The 22,812-nt window shown below is 46.3% G+C and overlaps 1 protein-coding gene across 1 annotated transcript in view; it reads left to right on the top strand.

Moving 5' to 3' along the window:
- The window catches only part of SCNN1D (sodium channel epithelial 1 subunit delta), a 65,123-nt gene that overhangs the window by 30,016 nt on the left and 12,295 nt on the right, over window positions 1-22,812 (top strand). The window contains exons 4-8 of the mRNA XM_084822102.1: window positions 3,008-3,201; window positions 15,561-15,664; window positions 18,653-18,816; window positions 20,816-20,914; window positions 21,820-21,937. Coding sequence (XP_084678228.1) covers window positions 3,008-3,201; window positions 15,561-15,664; window positions 18,653-18,816; window positions 20,816-20,914; window positions 21,820-21,937 — 679 coding nt within the window. The remainder of the gene's footprint in view (window positions 1-3,007; window positions 3,202-15,560; window positions 15,665-18,652; window positions 18,817-20,815; window positions 20,915-21,819; window positions 21,938-22,812) is intronic.

Below are 22,812 nucleotides of genomic sequence, written 5' to 3'. Positions count from 1 at the left end.
CCGTATTGACGATTTGCATTAAACTCGGGTGGAGAGTGGCAAAAAGGGTTGGAGGCTTGGAGCCAAAATGGGGTCACTGAGAAACAAGAAGAAGATACCAGCATGCTCAGGGGAACCCTGGCATTTGCAAAACTAAACAAATTGTTTAAAACAAACAAACAAACAACATTTAAAGGGGCAATCACCTGAAAGACAGACTAATGAGAACTGAGCATGCTCACAGAATGTTGAATGTCAGAAAAGAAAAGAAAAGAAAAGAAAAGACATCCCAGAAAATGGAGGATAGTGGAACAGAGTATCCTGGAGGAGGGCTAGTTGGCTGGAACCTTGGCTGCAGGGAGGAAGGGGTTCTGGGGTGGGGGGACAGAACTGGAAACTTTCCTCCCTTGAGCTTCCTTAAGTTAATTTAACTTAGGATCCAAGCCAATGCTTTTAAAATAGCTTCCCTCAACCTGGTGTCCCTCAGATGTCTTGGACTACAACTCCCAGCTTGATGGCTGGGCATGAAGGGCATTGTAATCCAACACATCTGGAGGACACCAGGTTGGGGGAGGTTATTTTAAGAGAGGCTCTATTTTTTTCTTTTTCTTTTGCCTTTTGCAAATCTCCTGCGGAAAGGAGTTCCACAGGTGAGATCTTACTGAGGTAAACTTTCACTGCCATCACTGTAAGTCCAAGGCACTGATCTTTAAAAAGAAACAAGAAAACAAGAAAACAAGTCAGCTTTTTTCCAAGCATGACTCAGTTCATTACATGGCACCTCTCCCTGTTTAATTCTTGCCTCTCCCACAGTAGCCTCAGTTCTCCTGTTGTCTGGTGGTTCTAAGAAATGAACCATCATTAAGCAACTGGCAACACAACCAGCAATTAAGAGCAACTCAGGGATCGAAGACGTCTTGTTTGGAGACTCAGTAGGGTAGCACATGGGATACTAACTAAATGTAAAACAAAAACTCTTGAGTTTGTTGCAAGAGTGGGTGGATGCATTTTCATACACGAGGTTTTAATCTCATTGGCATGGTCCATGTTAACATCTGCATGTTCCAAAGCATAGAATCGTAGAATAGTTAGGGCTGGAAGGGGCCTACAAGACCATCGAGTCCAACCCCCTGCTCAGTGCAGGAACCCAAGTCAAAGCATCCCTGACAAGTGGCTGTCCAGCTTCATCTCAAATGCCTCGAGTGTGGGAGAGCCCACCACCTCCCTAGGTAATTGGCTCCATTGTTGTATTGCTCTAACAGTCAGGACATTTTTCCTGATGTTCAGCTGGAATCTGGCTTCCTGTAACTTGAGCCCATTATTCCGTGTCCTGCATTGGGGATGATCGAGAAGAGATCCTGGCCTTCTTCTCTGTGACAACCTTTCAAGTACTTGAAGAGTGCTATCATATCTCCCCTCAGTCTTCTCTTCTCAAGGCTAAACATGCCCAGTTCCTTCAGTCTCTCCTCATAGGGCTTTGTTTCCAGTTCCCTGATCATCTTTGTTGCCCTTCTCTGAACCCTCTCCAGCTTGTCTGCATCCTTCTTAAAGTGTGATGCCCAGAACTGGACACACTACTCCAGATGAGGCTTAACCAGTGCTGAGTTGAGGGGAACTAGTACTTCACATGATTTGGAAGCTATACTTCTATTAATGCAGCCCAAAATAGCATTTGCCATTTTTGCAGCCACATCACATTGTTGGCTTATATTTAGCTTGTGATCTACAACAATTCTGAGATCCTTCTCACTTGTAGTATTGTTGAGCCAAGCAGATGTGGATGGGGAGGCATTTCTAATACAAATGTGTATTCTGGCCAGTTGTATTTATTTATTTATTTCCTTACATTCAATCTACAAAGCTGGTTGGAACAAAACACCCAGAGCTTTTCTTGAATTGCTGTTGAATCTGGTGCCTAAGAGACGTTCACCATGAATATGGGGCTTCCTGAAAATAATAATAATTTTTTACAGAGAACAGATAGGACAGGGCCACGCCTTGCCCCAAGGCACTTACATTCTAAATTATCTGAAAATCAAAGGAAAAAAACTATCTTTGATTTCTAAAATATCTGATAAACAAAGGATGATGAAGGGGTTTGGACAGGAGTGGTGAAATTTCTCTGAGACACTTCACTCAAGTGGTCACTCAATTTTGCTTTGGGTACCCTCTGAAATTCTTCTCCGTATTTCTCCGTGGAGTTCTGCGTGACCTGGTTCTGCAGTGCAATGCTATCTGTACAAGTCTACTCAGAAGTAAGCCCCTTGAGTTCAATGGAACTTACTCCTCGGTGAGTGTGTATGGGATTGCAGTGCCAGCTGCTGAAGTGGAAACAAAGCATTCCTCCATTGTTCTGGGGGGGGGGGGTCTCCAGATTTTGTTCAGAGCAGTCTGTATGCACAACTCGTGGAGGATTTCATTTAGGGAAGTACGAATTGTGTAAAATCTGTTCGATCTGTGTTTCGTGGATTGTCAAGCACCTTTTGTTCCACTGTCTGACCATAGGTCGAATCAGAATTTTTAATCCCAAATTTGTGCAAATACACATTTGTGCAAATTCACCTATGCCAAAATGTGCAAATTCACCCAGAATGTGCATTCTCACACTGTAGCCTATGGGGGAAATGTGCATTTTTGGCTGTTGTTGTTTTTTAATTTTGTGTATTTTTCTATGACATTTGTGCAAAATTCAGGGAAGTCAGAAAACCGGTCCCCAAATCCATGGAATCCACCCTAGAGGGGGAAAGCCAGTCTTCTGTGGAATCCACAAGTCAGATTCATGAAAATCCATACTCATTTGGGTCTGTTCTGTTGCAGATTCTTCCAACATCCCCAGTTTTGTTTCCTGTGTTTCTTTGTTGTCTCCACACACATACACATCCCATACACACCCTCTGGGGTCTGAGGCAGAGGGTGGGCATTTGCCCTGAACCAGCAAATCTTCTTATTTTCACTCTGTATCCACAGGCCCTGGCGAGACCTTGTATTATTATTTCTGGACCTAACAACCATTCTCTGCTTCCCTCAGTGCAATGCAACAGGCGGGGAATGCTACAACAAGGTTTACTCATCCGGAGTGGATGCCGTCCGGGAGTGGTACCGTTTTCACTACATGAACATCATGTCCCAAATCCCACCCATTATTAATGCTTCCCTCGTGGAGGATCAAATTGGAGACTTGGTCTATGCTTGCCAGTATGATGGAGAGCCGTGCCGAGCCAGGTAAGCAACTCGTCCACCCAAGGTTGCAGCCTGCATGTTAGTAAAAACTATGAGTGGGTCAGTAATTCTCTTGCCTGTTGGATTTGAGGCTATACATCTGTGCCGGTCTGGGGCTATCATTAGGCAGAGTGAGGAAGTTGCCTCAGGCAGAAGATTCTGGGAGGTGGCACCAACTTGTTGGAGGAGAGCTTTGGGCTGTGCAGTCTGCCCAGCACCCCCTAAGCTAGCCTGCTGCCTTCAGGTGCAGTGAAGGATGCTGTTGTGTTACCAGGGTCAAGGAAAGATTCAATTGCCTGTCCAGTCAGGTTCTGTGTATGGAATGGATGGAGGTGCCATCTTGTCTTCTGCTTCAGGCAGCAAAATGTCTTGGGGTGGCTCCGCCTCTGTGGATTGACATTCTGAAGGTCACCTTACTCAAATTTGGCCCCTTGAGTGTATCAGTTTTCATTCTACCCGCCACCCCAAGTTTCTAGGTCTCATGGTGATAACGAGAAGATTTCAGCAGAGTCTGATGAAATCTCAGAAGCCAGAAGAGAGGCTGAACTAGCATACCATTAAACAGGGAGTCGGCTTCAGCTACCCCCTGCCATTCCCTATTTCTTAAAATTAAATTTATATCCTGCCTTTCCACCAAAAGCAGAGCCCATAACTTTGAGGAGAAGGTTAAGTTATGTGCATCAAGCAAATACATGGCCTAACTGCAGAAACCTACTTCCATCTGTTGTTGTAGTTTTAGAATCAAAGGGTAGTCCTGGGCTTGCCCTCCCTGCAGTCCTGACTGGGGGGGAGGGCAAGCCCAAATTATGGCATGAGCAGCTTTCCTCCCCATCATCCTCATTTCATTCCTTCATGGTTCCACTATTCACTCCTCCCTGTGTTCTCATTTAACTGAGAGATTGCCTTAACTACATTTAACTTTTTTTGGCAGTGTTTTTATCAATGCGCATCAGTAAAACACTGCAAAAATCAAAAAGACCCACCCTGATGCCATCGTACGGATGAACGCATCACCCTTTTTTAGTGCAGTGTTTTACTTGTGCGCTCACAGAATGGCAAGCACGACCGCTATGCTGAAATGCCCCTCCTGTTTTGCCATCCCATTTGTGCATGCTGAAAGGGGGTCAGGGGAACTCTGTGATTTTTTAGGAATTTCCAGGGAGGCAAGTTGACCACACATACCCAGTGCCCACACATGGGGTACCAGCAAAGCTCCTTTCAGTGACTGCCACATAGTGTCAACTGGAGGGGTATTCTGGGAAAAAATGATGTCCCGCTGAGTTGGCCTCTTGGCAGTGGAGCATTCTGGGTCAGAAATGTCATCCACCACCCTACAGTCACCACGAAGAGCATGCTGCTGCTGCCACTGTGTGATGCAGACATTGGCAGCCTAGAAATGCAAAAAGAATAATGTGGTTCTGTTTCCTCCCTTTGGCCGCCAACACCTTCCCCCCACTCATACAAAATTGGTCCAATTTTTAAAAAGTTCTGGACTGTCACTATAAAACATTGCATGAAAAGAACAGTCATGCGTACACGTCCTACAAGGTTGCTTCTTTGCACTCATAGTGTTGTGCAAGCAGGACCCACCGCTTGTGCAACGGGGGCTTAGCGCTTCAGACAGGAACCAGAAACAGGCAGAAGCACTCAATTCCAGAATGGGGCAGATCGGCAGATCTTTCATAATGGAGCTCTGCCAACCTGTCCTGACCTGGAAACGAGCGTTCCTGCTCATGTCAGGGCTTGCTTTATGACGCGCTGAATCCCCATTGTGCAAGCGCCACAGAATCGATGGAAGGGCAGCGGCTCTGTTGGATACTACCCTTGGAAACTGGAAAAGAAATAACGACAATGGAGGTAATCTAATATATTGGAAGCAACACTAGAATGTCCTTGAAAGGACAACTTCACCATTCCTTTGTGCAACCTGCCCTGAAGGTGCACCCCACCTATTTACATCTCCAATCTCCTGGGAGCAGAGCTGGTTTCTTACGCGACACAACAGGATGTTGGCGGTTTACTTCCACTGGGATAATCTGAGGATTTGGACGGGGGGGAATTCCCTAGCTTGCTCCAGATTCCACCTGGTCCCCTCAGCTCCTGAGGTAAAAAGCCGGTTGGAGCCGTTCTCGGTGCCGCCCAGCTCTTGACGGTTTGCCTTCCACAGCAGCAATGTATCGAGAACAATCAGATAAAACCAGTGCAAACCTGCCCACGCCTGGTTAAATAACCTCTCCTGACATGTTCCCAAGAGCATTGTCAACTGCAGGTGCTTTTCGAAAGGAGCAGGAGAGGGTGTGAGAGCCACAGGGAGGAAGGGTGGGCGGAACGTTCTCTGCCGTTGCTATCTCTTTAGCCCAATCAGGCAACCTGATCTCACGAGGAGAGTGCCTTTTGCATGCGACGTGCTGCATGCAGCAGTGATGGCATGAGCCTTTTCATTCCACCTCTTGCATATGCCGTGTTCACCTCCTCCCAATTTGAGTTGGCTTAGAAAGCTTCTCATCCAGCAGTCTTCTTCATCTCCCATCATTATGGTGGTAATAAGAACATAAGAGCCCTGCTGGAGCACACCAAGGGTCCATCTAGTCCAGCATTCTGTTCACACAGCAGCCAGCCAGCCACTGAACTCAGTGGCACGGAGCACTTTTTATCAGCTTAGGCTGGCATACCAGCTATGCCCTTATCTGGACAGAGATAGCCTAGCTACAGTTATCCATGCTCCGATAACCTCTCGTCTGGATTACTACAATGCGTTATACGTGGGGCTGCCTTTGAAAATGGTCTGGAAACTTCAGCTGGTCCAAAATAGGGCAGCAAGATTGTTGACAGGGACTGGCCTGCGAGCTCATATTATGCCAGTACTTTTCCAGCTGCACCGGCTGCCAGTCCATTTCCGGGCCCGATTCAAAGTACTGGTTGTTGTTATTCAGTTGTTAAGTCGTGTCCGACTCTTCATGACCCCATGGACCATAGCACGCCAGGCATTCCTGTCCTCCGCTCTCTCCCAGATTGTGCTCATGTCCATATTCATTGCATCAGTGATGCTATCTAGCCATCTCATCCTCTGCTGTCCCCTTCTCCTTTTGCCTTCAATCTTTCCCAGCATCAGCCAGGGTCTTTTCCAGGGAGTTTTCTTTTCGCATTAGGTGGCCAAAATATTTCAGCTTCAGCTTCAGTATCTGCCTTTCCAATGAGCACTCAGGGTTGATTTCCTTTAGGATGGACTGATTTGACCTCCTTGCAGTCCAGGGGACTCGTAAGAGTCTTCTCCAGCACCACAGTTGCAAAGCATCAATTCTTCGGCGCTCAGCCTTCCTTATAGTCCAGTTCTCTCACAGACATACATTACTACTGGGAAAACCATAGCTTTGATTAGACGGACCTTTGTCGGCAAGGTGATGTCTCTGCTTCTTACTGTGCTGTCTAGGTGTGCCATAGCTTTCCTCCCAAGGAGCAAGCGTCTTTTAATTTCATGGCTACAGTCACCGTCTGCGGTGATCTTGGAGCCCAAGAAAGTAAAATCTGTCATTGCTTCCATTTCTTCCCTTTCTATATGCCAGGAAGTGATGGGGCCAGATGCCATGATCTTAGTTTTCTTAATGTTGAGTTTCAAACCAGCTTTTGCACTCTCCTCTTTCACCCTCAACAAGAGGCTCTTTAGATCCTCTTCGCTTTCTGCCATTAGGGTGGTATCATCTGCGTATCTGAGGTTGTTGATTATTCTCCTGGCAATCTTAATTCCAACCTGTGATTCATCCAACCCGGCGTTTCTCATGATGTACTCTGCATATAAGTTAAATAAGCAGGGTGACAATATACAGCCTTGTCGTACCCCTTTCCCAATTTTGGGAAAATCGGTTGTTCCATGTCTGGTTCTTACTGTTGCTTCTTGACCCTCGTACAGGTTTCTCAGGAGACAGGTAAGGTGGTCTGGCAGTGGTACCCCCATCTCTTTAAGAATTTGCCACAGTTTGTTGTGATCCACACAATCAAAGGCTTTAGTGTAGTCAATGAAGCAGAAATAGACGTTTTTCTGGAATTCTCTTGCTTTCTCCATGATCCAGCGAACGTTGGCGATTTGATCTCTAGTTCCTCTGCCTCTTCAAAACCCAGCTTGTACTTCCGGTAGTTCTCAGCTCACATGCTGCTGAAGCCTAGCATGTAGGATTTTGAGCATAACCTTGCTGGCATGTGAAATGAGCGCAATTGTGCGGTAGTTTGAACACTCTTTGGCATTGCCCTTCTTTGGAACTGGAATGTAAACTGACCTTTTCCAGTCTTGTGGCCACTGTTGAGTGTTCCAAATTTGTTGGCATATTGAGTGCAGCACTTTAACAGCATCATCTTTTAGGATCTTAAATAGCTCAGCTGGAATACTGTCATCTCCGCTAGCTTTGTTGTTAGTAATGCTTCCTAAGGCCTACTTGACTTCACTCTCTAGGATGTCCATCTCAAGTTCCGTGACCGCACTATCATGGCTATCAGGGACATTAAGATCTTTCCTGTATATACTGATCATCTGGTGATGTCCATGTGTAGAGTCACCTCTTGTGCTGTTGGAAAAGAGTGTTTGCTATGATCAGCGTGTTCTCTTGGCAAAACTCAATTAGCCTTTGTCCTGCTTCTTTTTGTACACCAAGGCCATGCTTGCCTGTTATCCCGGTGATTTCTTGACTTCCTACTTTAGCATTCCAATCCCCTATGATGAAGAGAACATCTTTTTTTGGTGTTAGTTCTAGAAGGTGTTGTAGGTCTTCATAGAACCGATCAACCTCAGCTTCTTAGGCCTCAGTGGTTGGGGCATAGACTTGAATTACTGTGATGCTGAATGGTTTGCCTTGGATTCGTACGGAGATCATTCTATCGTTTTTGAGATTGTACCCCAGTACTAGGGATGCGTGAAACCCCCCTTACCTGGCTCTGCCGGGTTCCGCTGGGAGGGAGGCACTCCATCCCTCCCCCCAGAATCCTCACCCGGGGGGGGGAGGCGCTCTGTGCCTCCCCCCCGGAATCCTGACCAACCGGCTCCGCTCCGCGGGGATTCTGCGGAGCCGCCGGCTGGCTCCGCCAGCAGCCGGACATCCGGCCGCTGGCTAGCAGGGACGCAAATGGTGGTGGCCATAGCCGCCGCCGTTTGCGTCCCTGTAGTCAGCCGTGATAGGCTACGTAAAGACTTACGTAGCCTATCACATCTGGCTTAAAAAAAAAAAAACGTGTACACAAATGGCAGCAGCTACAGTCACCGCCATTTGCGTTCCTTATTTTTGGCTGTCTTAGTCTACGTAAATATTTACATCGACTAAGGCGGCCAAAAATAAGGAACGCAAATGGCGGCGGCCGTAGCTGCCGCCATTTGCGTACGCGTTTTTGTGTGTGTTTGTTTAAGCCAGACGTGATAGGCTATGTAAGTCTTTATGTAGCCTATCATGAATGGGGAAAAAAAATAGACTGCAAATGGTGGTGGCGGCGGCGGCAGTTCGGAAGACCAGCCGCCACTGAAGCCACCGCTGGAGCCGCTGCCATCCGGAACATCTGCCCCAGGTAAGTCTCGTCCTGGGGGGGATCCACGGGGGGCGGGGGGGTGGCAGGCCGTTCCGCCACAGAGTTCGAGGGGCCGAATACACTGGCATTTGGCCTCACCAAGATCCATGGCGGAATTCTCTGACATCCCTACCCAGTACTGTTTTTTCCCACCCTTTTGTTGACTATGAGCGCTACTCCATTTCTTCTAAGGGATTCTTGCCCACAGTAGTAGATATGATGGTCACCTGAATTAAATTCGCCCATGCCTGTCCATTTTTGTTCGCTGGTTCCCAAGATGTCGATGTTCAGTCTTGCCATCTCCTGTTTGACCACCTCCAGCTTCTCTTGATTCATTGATCTTACATTCCAGGTTCCTAAACAATATTGTTCTTTACAGCATCGGACTTTCTTTTCACCACCAGACACATTCACAGCTGAGTGTCCTTTCGGCTTTGGCCCAGCCGCTTCACTCTTTCTGGCGCTACTTGGAAATTCCCTTTGCTCTTCCCCAGTAGTATATTGGACACCTTCCGACCTGAGGGGCTCATCTTCCGGCGTCATATCTTTTAGCCTTGTGATACGTTCCATGGGGTTTTCTTGGCAAGAATACTGGAGTGGGTTGCCATCTCCTTCTCCAGTGGACCACATTTTGTCAGAACTCTCTGCCATGACCTGTCCGTCTTGGGTGGCCCTGCATGGCATAGCTTATGGCTTCACTGAGTTACACAAGCTCCTTCGCCACAACAAGGCACTGACAAATTCCCAAACTTGCATTTGAAAAATGTGCATATTTGAACACACACATTTTCACACTTTATTCTATGGGGGGCAGGGGAGTCCACATTTTGGCACACATTTTTTTAAAAAACGCTTACTTTCCCCATTCTAAATTCACACTTTTCCCATTTGAACGCAATGAAAAAAAACTGCAAATGAACATGGGAAATGAGCTGAGCTGAGCTTCAAGATGGTGTTTGGAGAATCCGGGTGATCGGGAAAATCACTTGTTTGCCTATTCCTACTTGAAGACCAATAGCCTCTAACCCCCTTCAATTTTGTAACCACATGAGTCATCACTTCTTTGAGCAAACAGCGTTGCTATTGGTATACCCACCAATACTTACAAGTCCTTTTGCCTAGAAGAATTCCAGCTGCCAAAAAAAACCTCTGCTTTGTGCTAGCTACCCAATAACCCTTGTCTTGGATACAGCACAATGGGTGACCTTTAATCATGGTACTCTCAAGTGACACCCTGCCATCCCTCCACCAAGCCTAATCTTGCCCATACAATACATAGTGTGACTATATCTCTTGTTCTTTTGGTGTAGCCAAGGTGGGAGATGCCAACTTCTACCCAGATCCATTGTGAAATGAGAAGCAAAGGAGCTAATCGCAAGGGCCCATCAAAATGCATGCCTGATTTTTAAAAGAAACTAAGCAAACATTTGCTTAAGTGTTATCAGGGCAAATCTTGAGTAATTCTAATTCACAACTTCCTGGAAGTTCTAAGCAATCTCCAGAGAAGGAGTTTCACCAGCTCTTGGTTGATCTGTTCTTGCACTGAGTCAAGCTGACATCACTCGAAAAAGCAATAATCTGGGGGATGCAGACGTTATGTAATATAGGACCAGGGTTTTGTACATGTGTGTGTCGTAAACATTCAGGCATGGTTTAGTTTTAATTTAATTCATGTGCTCCATTTTTATCCCACTTTTCTGTAGATTAAATCAATCAATAAATCAATAAATGAACAAATAAATAGATAGGCTTCCAGAATACAGCTCATGGCAATTCAGAGCCAAATCAAAAGAAAGGCAAGACAAATTGCTCATGGTGGGGAGGGGAGAGGGGGTATTTCTCAGCTGCAACCAGGCACAATGGACAGCTGTCTCTCAGGTGCCTTTCCTTCCTTCTGATGGCTTCGGCAACAACAGTTTCATCACAGTCAGGTGAGATGGATTATCTATCTATCTATCTATCTATCTATCTATCTATCTATCTATCATCTCATCCTTTCCCAAGGGCTCAGGGCAGTAATGGTTATCTGGAAGTCTACAAGACCTTGTAGACTTCCAGATAAGTCTATTCAGTCGTGTCCGACTCTTCGTGACCCCATGGACCATAGCACGCCAGGCCTTCCTGTCCTGCGCTCTCTCCCGGAGCGTGCTCAAGTCCATATTCATTGCATCAGTGATGCTATCTAGCCATCTCATCCTCTGTCGTCCTCTTCTCCTTTTGCCTTCAGTCTTTCCCAGCATAAGGGTCTTTTCCAGAGAGTTTTCTCTTCGCATTAGGTGGCCAAAATATTTCAGCTTCAGCTTCAGTATCTGTCCTTCCAATGAGCACTCAGGGTTGATTTCCTTTAGGATGGACTGATTTGACCTCCTTGCAGTCCAGGGGACTCGTAAGAGTCTTCTCCAGCACCACAGTTCCAAAGCATCAATTCTTCGGCGTTCAGCCTTCCTTATAGTCCAGCTCTCACAGCCAATCATTACTACTGGGAAAACCATAGCTTTGATTAGATGGACCTTTGTCGGCAAGGTGATGTCTCTGCTTCTGACTATGCTGTCTAGGTTTGCCATAGCTTTCCTCCCAAGGAGCAAGCGTCTTTTAATTTCATGGCTACAGTCACCGTCTGTGGTGATCTTGGAGCCCAAGAAAGTAAAATCTGTCACTGCTTCCATTTCTTCCCCTTCTATATGCCAGGAAGTGATGGGGCCAGATGCCATGATCTTCGTTTTTTTAATGTTGAGTATCAAACCAGCTTTTGCACTCTCCTCTTTCACCCTCAACAAGAGGCTCTTTAGATCCTCTTCGCTTTCTGCCATTAGGGTGGTATCATCTGCATATCGGAGGTTGTTGATAATTCTCCCAGCAATCTTAATTCCAACCTCTGATTCATCCAACCCGGCGTTTCTCATGATGTACTCTGCATATAAGTTAAATAAGCAGGGTGACAATATGCAGCCTTGTCGTACTCCTTTCCCAATTTGGAACCAATCGGTTGTTCCATGTCTGGTTCTTACTGTTGCTTCTTGACCCTCGTACAGGTTTCTCAGGAGACAGTTAAGGTGGTCTGGTACTCCCATCACTTTAAGAATTTGCCAGTTTGTTGTGATCCACACAATTAAAGGCTTTAGCGTAGTCAATGAAGCAGAAATAGACGTTTTTCTGGAATTCTCTTGCTTTCTCCATGATCCAGCGAACGTTGGCGATTTGATCTCTAGTTCCTCTGCCTCTTCAAAACCCAGCTTGTACTTCCGGTAGTTCTCGGTTCGCATACTGCTGAAGCCTAGCTTGTAGGATTTTGAGCATCACCTTGCTGGCATGTGAAATGAGCGCAATTGTGCGGTAGTTTGAACACTCTTTGGCGTTGCCCTTCTTTGGAATTGGAATGTAAACTGTCCTTTTCCAGTCTTGTGGCCACTGTTGAGTGTTCCAAATTTGTTGGCATATTGAATGCAGCACTTTAACAGCATCATCTTTTAGGATTTTAAATAGCTCAGCTGGAATACTGTCATCTCCGCTAGCTTTGTTATTATTAATGCTTCCTAAGGCCCACTTGACTTCACTCTTGAGGATGTCCGGCTCAAGTTCAGTGACTGCACTATCATGGCTATCAGGGACATTCAGATCTTTCCTGTATAGTTCTTCTGCGTATTCTTGCCACCTCTTCTTAATCTCATCTGCTTCTGTTAGGTCCCTGCCTTCTTTGTCCTTTATCATGCCCGTCTTTGCACAAAATGTTCCCTTGAGATCTCCGATTTTCTTGAAGAGATCTCTAGTCTTTCCCATTCTGTTGTTTTCCTCGATTTCTTTGCATTGTTCTTTTAAGAAGGCCTTCTTGTCTCTCCTTGCTATTCTCTGGAACTCTGCATTCAGTTGGGTATATCTTCCCCTTTCTCCCTTGCTTTTCGCTTCCCTTCTTTCGTCAGCTACTTGTAAAGCCTCATCAGACAGCCACTTGGCTTTCTTGCATTTCTTTTTCTTTGGGATGGATTGAGTTGCTGCCTCCTGAACAATGTTACGGACCTCCGTCCATAGTTCCTCAGGCACTCTGTCTATCAGGTCTAATCCCTGAAATTTATTCCTCACCTCCACTGTATATTCATAAGGGATATGATTGAGGTCATACCTGAATGGTTTAGTGGTTTTCACTATGTTCTTCAATTTAAGCTGAAATTTTGCAACAAGAAGCTTATGATCTGAGCCACAGTCAGCTCCAGGTCTTGTTTTGACTGACTGTATAGAGCTTCTCCATCTTTGACTGCAAAGGACATAATCAATCTGATTTCGATATTGACCATCTGGTGATGTCCATGTGTAGAGTCGCCTCTTGTGCTGTTGGAAAACAGTGTTTGCTATGATCAGCATGTTCTCTTGGCAAAACTCTATTAGCTTTTGTCCTGCTTCATTTTGTACACCAAGGCCATGCTTGCCTGCTATCCCGGTTATGTCTTGACTTCCTACTTTAGTATTCCAATCCCCTATGATGAAGAGGACATCTTTTTTTGGTGTTAGTTCTAGAAGGTGTTGTAGGTCTTCACAGAACCGATCGACCTCAGCTTCTTCGGCCTCAGTGGTTGGGGCATAGACTTGAATTACTGTGATGTTGAATGGTTTGCCTTGGATTCGTACTGAGATAATTCTGTTGTTTTTGAGATTGTACCCCAGTACTGCTTTTCCCACCCTTTTGTTGACTATGAGTGCTACTCCATTTCTTCTAAGGGATTCTTGCCCACAGTAGTAGATATGATGGTCACCTGAATTAAATTCGCCCATGCCTGTCCATTTTAGTTCGCTGATTCCCAAGATGTCGATGTTCAGTCTTGCCATCTCCTGTTTGACCACCTCCAGCTTCCCTTGATTCATTGATCTGACATTCCAGGTTCCTAAACAATATTGTTCTTTACAGCATCGGATTTTCTTTTCACCACCAGACTCATCCACAGCTGAGTATCCTTTCGGCTTTGGCCCAGCCGCTTCACTCTTTCTGGCGCTACTTGGAAATACCCTCTGCTCTTTCCCAGTAGTATATTGGACACCTTCCGACCTGAGGGGCTCATCTTCCGGTGTCATATCTTTTAGCCTTGTGATACGTTCCATGGGGTTTTCTTGGCAAGAATACTGGAGTGGGTTGCCATTTCCTTCTCCAGTGGACCACATTTTGTCAGAACTCTCTTCCATGACCTGTCCGTCTTGGGTGGCCCTGCACGGTATAGCTTATGGCTTCACTGAGTTACGCAAGCCCCTTCGCCACAACAAGGCAGTGATCCATGAAGGAGCTACAAGACCTACAACAATAAAAATTGCAGGGTGGAATGCTCCTGTTCAGGGTTCCAGCCAGCCATGCCCTTTTCTAAGACACTTCATTCTGTTGCTCTGGTTTTCCATTCCACCCAGCTAGTGATGTACGGATTCCTCACCATCCGTTCCGGTGGGGAATCCGGCCGGGGGGGAAGCAATCCATTCCTCCCCCCCCCCCGGAATCCTCTGGAGCGGATCTGCTCCACAAGGATTCCGTGGAGCCGCCCAGCTTGAGGGCCGCTTACCTGGATGGCCAGAACCATTCTCCTCTGCGCCGATGGCCTTAAAAAAAAAAAAAAAAGGCAATTGGCAGAATGTGCCCATAGACTTATACGCAAATAGAACCATGAATCTTGCGTACAAGTCTATGTGTCCATAGGCTTATGCACAAGATTCATGGCTCTATTTGCATATAAGTCTATGGGCACATCCTGCCGATCGCTTTTTTTTATGGTGATCGGCGCGGAGGAGAATGGCTCCAGCTGAGCAAGCAGCTGAGTGCTGTCCTGAGCAGAATCCTTGCAGAGCGAAGGTAAGTGGGGCCAATCCACCGCGGCTTCCGGAGGCCAGATTCCAAAGGATCCGGCCTCATTTCCATCCATGGTGGATTTCTCTAACATCCCTACATACCTGAGGTTCTGCACCCCTGATATATAGGATATGGGTGCATGTTCCTTAAATGTATCTCTCTCACTCAGTAACTCCAGTCACCCAATCGTGTAAGTGTGAAGGTCTAGTATGATCATGACATTTTCCACTTTCCATTCGTTGTTTTTCTAGATATCATGCTTTTCCAGAGGTAATACCATTTACGAGAGACTGATCACAACCCAGAAAAGCAAAACAAAAAACTCCCACAGGTGGAGACTGGTGTCAGAATAATCCCATATTTATTGTTGTTGTTCAGTCGTGTCCGACTCTTTGTGACCCCATGGACCATAGCACGCCAGGCCTTCCTGTCCTGCGCAGTCTCCCGGAGCGAGCTCAAGTCCATATTCATTGCATCAGTGATACTACCTAGCCATCTCATCCTCTGCCGTCCCCTTCTCCTTTTGCCTTCAGTCTTTCCCAGCATCAGGGTCTTTTCCAGGGAGTTTTCTATTCGCATTAGGTGGCCAAAATATTTGAGCTTCAGCTTCAGCAACTGTCCTTCCAATGAGCACTCAGGGTTGATTTCCTTTAGGATGGACTGATTGGACCTCCTTGCAGTCCAGGGGACTCGCAAGAGTCTTCTCCAGCACCACAGTTCGAAAGCATCGATTCTTCGGCGCTCAGCCTTCCTTATAGTCCAGCTCTCACAGCCATACATTACTACTGGGAAAACCATAGCTTTGATTAGACGGACCTTTGTTGGCATGGTGATGTCTCTGCTTCTCACTATGCTGTCTAGGTTTGCCATAGCTTTCCCATATTAATCCCATATTAACCACACATTTATTTGGAAACAACCAGAAGATGCTTATATTTGGCGCTGACACATTCTGATTCCCCTGCTTCTGTGTTCCTTCTCTCCCATATTTTGATTACAGTGACGCTGAACACTTCCATCACCCTGTCTATGGGAGTTGCTACACTTATAACAAGAATGGAAAAGACGACTTCTGGAAAGCATTCAAGCCAGGAATTGTTTACGGTATGCCCAGGGAAATGAATGAACAAGAAAAAGAATGTACTGATAGATAGTGTGATCATCAGTCCTCTGCAGAAATAGGCTGTGTGAAGACCGTAATTTTATTTTTCAGATATGTATTGTTTGGGCAACTAAAGTCGTAGTTCAGTACATCCAGAAGGAACCTCTTAGAGAAGGATGATGTAGGGTGTTCTACTATATGAAGATAAATCTACATAATGTATCACCTTTGAGGAAGGGAAGATAGGACACTTTGGTTCAGTTGGTATATATCTCACAGAAGGCTCACATGAAAAGGACAATGTTGTCAGAAACAAAATCCATTCTTCACAGTGTAGCAGCTTCTGTGAGGGAAGGGAGAGTTGTCAGTTCAGGTGGGTGTAGCTAGGCTAAGAAATTGTAAGCTGATTGGGATAAGGCCCTAGTAGAAAGTAAGGAATGTTAGGATAGGTTTGTCACCGGTTTTCTCCCCCCGCTCCCACAAGGAACAAATCCTTTTATGAATGTTATTTGTGAGATGCACCATAGCTGCAAAAGAACAACAACAGCAACATTTAATTGAATACATTACAAGGATAGTATATTCTAATAAAGTACAGTTCATGTTCTGAACCATGAATACATCCCTCTCTTACTCTCTCACAATGAGTCCCCTGTTTTGGAGATCTTCATGCACCAACCATGCTTGAGAGCTAGGCTAGTTTTTCTCCCCCTCTCATAAAGCTAAAGCCCAATGGGGTCATCCCATGAAGCTGGTCAGTGGGAGATTCAGGACAGATAAATGGAAGGATATTTATTCACACAGCACATAATAGAACGATGGCATTTGCTTCCATGAGATGAGATGAGGCTATTAACTTGGATTGCTTTAAAAAGGGATTAGTCAAATTCATGGAGGGTAAGACTATCAATGGCTACTCGTCATGATGGCTATTTATTACCTCCAATATTGGAGACAGTGTGCCTCTTTAGACCAGTTGTTGTGGAACATGCATGGAAGGGTGTTAACGCATTGATGTCCTGCTGAGGCCTTCCCATAAGTATCTGGTTGGCAGATACCAGAATTGTATTCTGTGGGAATAGAATGCTGGAATAAATAGGGTAAGAGCGGGAAACTCCTTTCAGCAAGAGGGCCAAATTCCATTTCAGTGAATCTCTTGGGGGCCGCATTCCAGTGGTGGGTGGGGCCAAGGGCAAAAGGGGTGGGGCCAAAAATGCCATCATATTTTAGCTTAAAGCTCTTACAGCCAGTAACTAAGCCTTAGGAGAGGCATTTCAGCCTTTTAGAATGGTGGGAAAACTACACAATCACCAGGAAACCAAATAATCAGTGGTTGGCAGAAAGGGGGTGGGGCCGGAGGAAGGGGCTGTGGCCATATGGGGAACCTCAGTGGGGCAGATTGGTACCACAGGAGGGCCAGATTTGGGCCCTGGGCCTGAGGTTCCCAGGGCCTGAGATAGTTCTTTGGTCTGATCCAGCATGGCTCTTCTTACATTCGTAGATGGAAGAGGAGATTCACGGATAGGATCTCCCCTAGTTTTTGAAAATACTAATACCGGGTACTTGTGGGTCTCAAATCAGATCAGGACCATGATACTGGGGGAAGGGATTTAATCCTTTCCATTTGGGTCATTTTCCTCATTTAAAATTGCCCCATAAGTGGCTGTTCACCCTGCAGAAGATAATATACAGGTATCATATGGGTACCTGCATGCTCTCCATCCAAGGTACAGAAAACAGCAGCTTTGATTACAGATGTTGATCAGAAAAATGAGCAGGTGGGAAAAAAAACCTTAACCATTCCTCCATCCTGTGTACTATGGCCCCTGAGGGCAGAGGGAGCGAGGAACAGGGCAAAGTGAGCAGTGAGCAGGACTGCCCGAGGGAAGGCAGATAGAATGGAAGAGATTTTTATAGACTGTGAGGCTGTTTTCTGGCTTTAATTATTGGTATTGGTTGCTTCAGACAGAGCAGATGGGGGATGCAATAAAAGAAGAACCTAGGGGTGGGTGGGCGGACTTCAGGCTTCTGGGACCTGCCTTTCTTTTTTTACTAGAACCCATCAAGCAAAATCTGGTACAAAATGGTGGTTCACAGAAAGAAGCGAACTACTTGATGCGTGTCATGGGCAACACGTTGGGATAACTTGTATATACAAAGACAAATGTACATCCAAGTTATTATGGATCAGAAATTCTTACATTGTTTCCGATACCAGAACTGAGCTAATGGTCCATTCACAGAAACAGCCACTCCTGGTCGCACCCACTCCCTCTCCCCCACATAATTTTTTTTCTTATCTGCCTAATTTAGAGGAGGCAAGGGGAAGGCTGTGTAAAAAAATAATTACAATTCTTCTAGCACCAAGATTGCTTTCAGCTCAAGCTCTATGTTGAAAAGCTTGGGAGAAAATGTTGATCTACATGCTAGATCATGACAATGGAGTTAATTATGCATGCATGCAAACACAGCAATGCCCAGACGGACATGGATTTATTTTTATTTTTTCAGTGAAGGGTTTCACCTAGACTGAAGAACAGCGACAGATTCACTCAGATCAGCGCTATAGAACCATTAATTTCAAAGACAAACTAAAGCAGCCTTTCGCAACTGGCCCCCTCCAGATATTTTGGATGTCAATTCCCATCAGCCCCAGACAGCATGGCCAGTGGTCAGGAATGCTGGGAGTCCAAAACACCTGGAGGTTGGGAAAGGTTGGTGGGAAGTGTTCTACTCACGTGGGCGCCTCTGATGTCATAGTGACATGTCTTCCATGTGGGCTGTGGCCTTGGTTGCTAATCATGACATTACAGGCAAGCCGTGTGGGTGGAAAACTTTACGTGTCATGGGGCCGGCTTATGTAGGCACAACCCACCACCTGAGTTGATGTGTCAAAAGGGCTTTAACCGCACGCTGACATCACTTCCTGTTTGCTCTGAACTGTGATTTGAAGATGCGTTTCTATCCCCCGCCCTCTTTTTTGGTACTAGGTCTGACCCTTATCCTCAGAGTGGAGCAAAAGGACTACATCCCCTTGCTGTCCACCGAGGCGGGCGTGAAAGTGATGATCCACAACCACAGTCAGACACCATTTTTGGAGCACGAAGGGTTCGATATCAGACCAGGGATTGAAAGCACCATCAGGATCCGACAGGTGGGACATGTGGGAGCTCAGAATGGGACTTTCAGGAACAGAAAGCACAGCAGCGAGGAGGGGGTTGTATGTGTGTGTTGTGGGGGCGGTGCCTTTGGGGCTGAAAAGCGGGGTACAAAAATGCTTAACATGATTACTAAAGTAAATAAGTTTTGGCTTAAATCCTGACATTTCATATGTCCACCCAGAGAGTGGCAGATGATGGGGTAGTCAGTAGCAGGCACGCAAACTGTTGCTGGAGAGTGTGAGTGGGAGAGTCTGTTGCACTCCCTTTGGCCTTTGGTCTGATCCAGCATAGCTCTTCTTTTATCTCAAAAATATTCTTTTATTTTTATCTTTTATTTTTATCTTCTTTTATCTTTTATCTGGAAGAGCTGGCCACTTCTCTAGCACTTTGTTAACTTCAGCTGCTGGCTGTGTGGCTGCTGACACTCGTTTGATGGGCTCGTCTTAGTGCTACGAAGGCAGGACATGACACGACTTCCTGCCAGGGTAGATGCTGAATGTAGAATTCTTCTCTGAAGCCACCGTTTCACCCCCAGAATGGCCCTGCCATCGTGTTCACATCATCATCATCAAATTTATATGCCTCTGTTCCACAAAAAATGCCCAAAGCAGCTAAGAAAACAGCAATACAACAACAACATTATGATAGGACCTCATTACGATCCTAAACGACTCATTTCACTGATACTAACATAATAACATTTCAGATTAATTACAAAATAGGCAAAATCAAACACTGCAACACAACATCAATTATTACCTTTCAAGACTCTTACGAGTCCCCTGGATGGCAAGGAGGTCAAATCAGTCCATCCTAAAGGAAATCAACCCTGACTGCTCATTGGAAGGACAGATACTGAACTGAAGCTCAAATATTTTGGCCACCTAATGTGAAGAGAAAACTCCCTGGAAAAGACCCTGATGCTGGGAAAGATTGAAGGCAAAAGGAGAAGGGGATGGCAGAGGATGAGATGGCTAGATAGCATCACTGATGCAATGAACATGAACCTGAGCATGCTCCGGGAGAGAGCGGAGGACGGGAAGGCCTGGCGTGCTATGGTCCATGGGGTCACGAAGAGTCGGACACGACTGAAGACTGAACAACAAAAAGTGTGTAAACCAGAGCCCGAACATGTTGTCCTGGGGCGTTCTGAGAGGAATAAATGACAATCACACCACACTGACAGCCACCATTTTTGTTATCTGGTGGATACTATCCCCCCCCTCCTGCCCCGGAAGCCCTAGAATAATGCATTCTGGGGCATTTCTGAGCTGTGGGAATAGTACAAAGAAGAGAAGATTGAGGGGAGATAGGATAGCACTCTTCAAGTACTTGAAAGGTTGTCACATAGAGGAAGGCCGGGATCTCTTCTCGATCATCCCAGAAGACAGGACATGGAATAATGGGCTCAAGTGACAGGAAGCCAGGTTCTGGCTGAACATCAGGAAAAACGTCCTGACTGTTAGAGCAATACGACCATGGAACGAATTACCTAGGGAGGTGGTGGGCTCTCCCACCCTGGAGGCATTCAAGACGAGGCTGGACAGTCACCTGTCAGGGATTCTTTGACTTGGATTCCTGCACTGAGCAGGGGGTTGGACTCGATGGTCTTGTAGGCCCCTTCCAACCCTACTATTCTATGATTCTAAGAGCACAAGATGTCTCAGGCAATAAGTTTGTTCCCCACCCCGCTGCCTGAGAGTCACCTCCCCCCAGAATAATCACCCAAATGACCTACATTTCATTGCACACAAATAGGGTGGCAAAAGAGAACAAGGGGAGACCCCAAAACTGGCTGAGCTTTGAAAGCTGGCATTCAGGAAGCAGCCATGGGTGGTTGCAAGGTCATGCTTTTAGCTTTCTGGGGACTGACGCAACTTTCAAAGACTGGCATTGCTGGTCTAGGTTCCACTTTCATGTCGCAGTTTTATTCCAGCCTGTACGAAATGCCAAGTAATGCACTCTTCTTTTTTTTCTTCCCCAACCATGCAGGACAAGGTGACTCGCTTAGGTGGGGTTTATGGCGAATGTACAGATGAAGGGAAGGACGTAACAGTCAAGCTCATCTACAACAGCACTTATACCCTGCAGGTACAGCTGAAGCAGAGCAGTCACTTCAGTTCATTTTCATGTTTCATTCCTGCCCCATCCCTGTATCGGATGACACAGATATTTGCGACAGGTTCATGGACAAAGATCTGCCTGGTTAATTCCAATTGGTGTTTGAAATTCAGGCCCTGCATCTTTGTCTTCTTAGCTGTGTGTTGACCCACTGCACCCAAGATCCGTCCACCCATTCCTTAGCAACCAAAGTCACACAGCCCTTCCTGTCTCTAGGCCATCTATCAGGGATGCAGAACCTCTTTCAGGCTTTGGAGAAGCTCTCAGGGGCCGCATTCCGAGGTGGGTGGGGTTGGACTCAAGTGGGTGGGGCCAAAGTGGGCAGGGTCGGTATATCAAAAAATGCCAGGTATTTTACCTTAAAGCTTCTACTGCCTGTAACTAAGCACTGAGAGCAGCATTTCGACGTTTCTAGAATGGGGGGGGGGAACACTGCACAAAAGCTGGGAAATCATCAGACCATTGGGAGGGGGAGCAAGAACCACTTGGTGATATGAGGAAGGGGGCATGGCCACCTGGGAAATCGAAGATGACGAGATTGGGACCCTAGGACTGAGGTTCAACACCACCATCATACATGATATTGTCCTCCTTAGACCCTACGTTAGTTTCCCACCCACCTGGCCTGCTTCCTCCTTACCCCTGCCATCCCATGCTTTACTCTGTTGCTCCTCCAACCCTCTTTCATTCAGATCTCTCACCCTCAATCTCTCTCCATCGCATCCTTCTAATCTCCCATTAAACTATTCCACTCCCTCACACACACCATCCCCAAAGCAGGTCTGAAGTGTGAGGTTTGGTGTACCAGGTCCACGAGACTTAATGGAGGTCCTGTTCTGTTCTCTTTCCCCCTACCCCATTTCTCCTCCTCTCAGGCCTGTTTGCATTCCTGCTTCCAGAATCAGATGATTGAAAAGTGTGGCTGTGGATATTACTATTACCCATTGCCTCAAGGGGCAGAGTACTGCAACTATAACAAGAATCCTGCCTGGGGTAAGGGAAGCACATGCAGCTACAGGTGTACAGGGTAATTATTTGACTGTGCCACTCTCCTTCACCTAGGGATGTTGGGGAAATCCATTTTTGGGGGGTGGAGTTCCATGAGTTTTCCTAGGCCTCCTCCCCTGGACTTTGTTTTGGTTCCTGCTGTGACACCCGACTCCATCTGCAGCAAGTCGAGCACTGCAGTGGCTTTTCCAGGAATTTTGCACGTTGGGGAGTATGGAGGCTCTACGATTTCCACAAAGTTCTGAGCAATTTGCAGAAAATTCGGACAAAGGCATGTGAATTGCACAAATTACAGCCGAATGTGCTTAATTTGCGCAAATTCAGCCGTACTTTGTGAAAATTGCTCAGACGTATGCACAAATTGCAGAACCTCCCCCCCCCCCCGAAAATGTGCAAAAATTTCCTGGAGTTCGAGGAACAGCCCAGAGTTTGACTCATGGATGAAAAGCAAGTCGTACATGCCGTGGAACTCGGTCGACCCCCAAAAGAAATGGATTTCCCTGTGATGGACATACCTACCTTCACCACTTCCCCCTAGGATGGCCATGTGGCCTACTCTACAGAGCACAGGCCTCTGTTTGAAGGCATCCTTTATTTAAAGACCTGTCCAGTCCAAGCCCAGTCAAAAGATAAAGAAATCTAAGAAGGGAGATCAGGGTTCTTGAAGTTGCCCATGAGTGGTTAGCACCTGGACAGCGGACTGAGCAAGCAACCACAGCGGTCACCTGCTCCAAGTCTTTCCCACTGTGAGATGTATTATAAATCTATTTAAATGATGGGAATAAGGATGTTGGAGAAATCCACAATGGATTCAAATGAGTTTGGATTTCTATGAATCTGACCTGTGGATTCCACAGCTG

The sequence above is a fragment of the Heloderma suspectum genome, chromosome 15 (assembly GCF_057233095.1).
Source record: "Heloderma suspectum isolate Gila_16-S chromosome 15, 16-S_ref, whole genome shotgun sequence".
Lineage (NCBI taxonomy): Eukaryota > Metazoa > Chordata > Lepidosauria > Squamata > Helodermatidae > Heloderma > Heloderma suspectum.
This window is presented reverse-complemented; position numbering and strand designations above follow the sequence as displayed.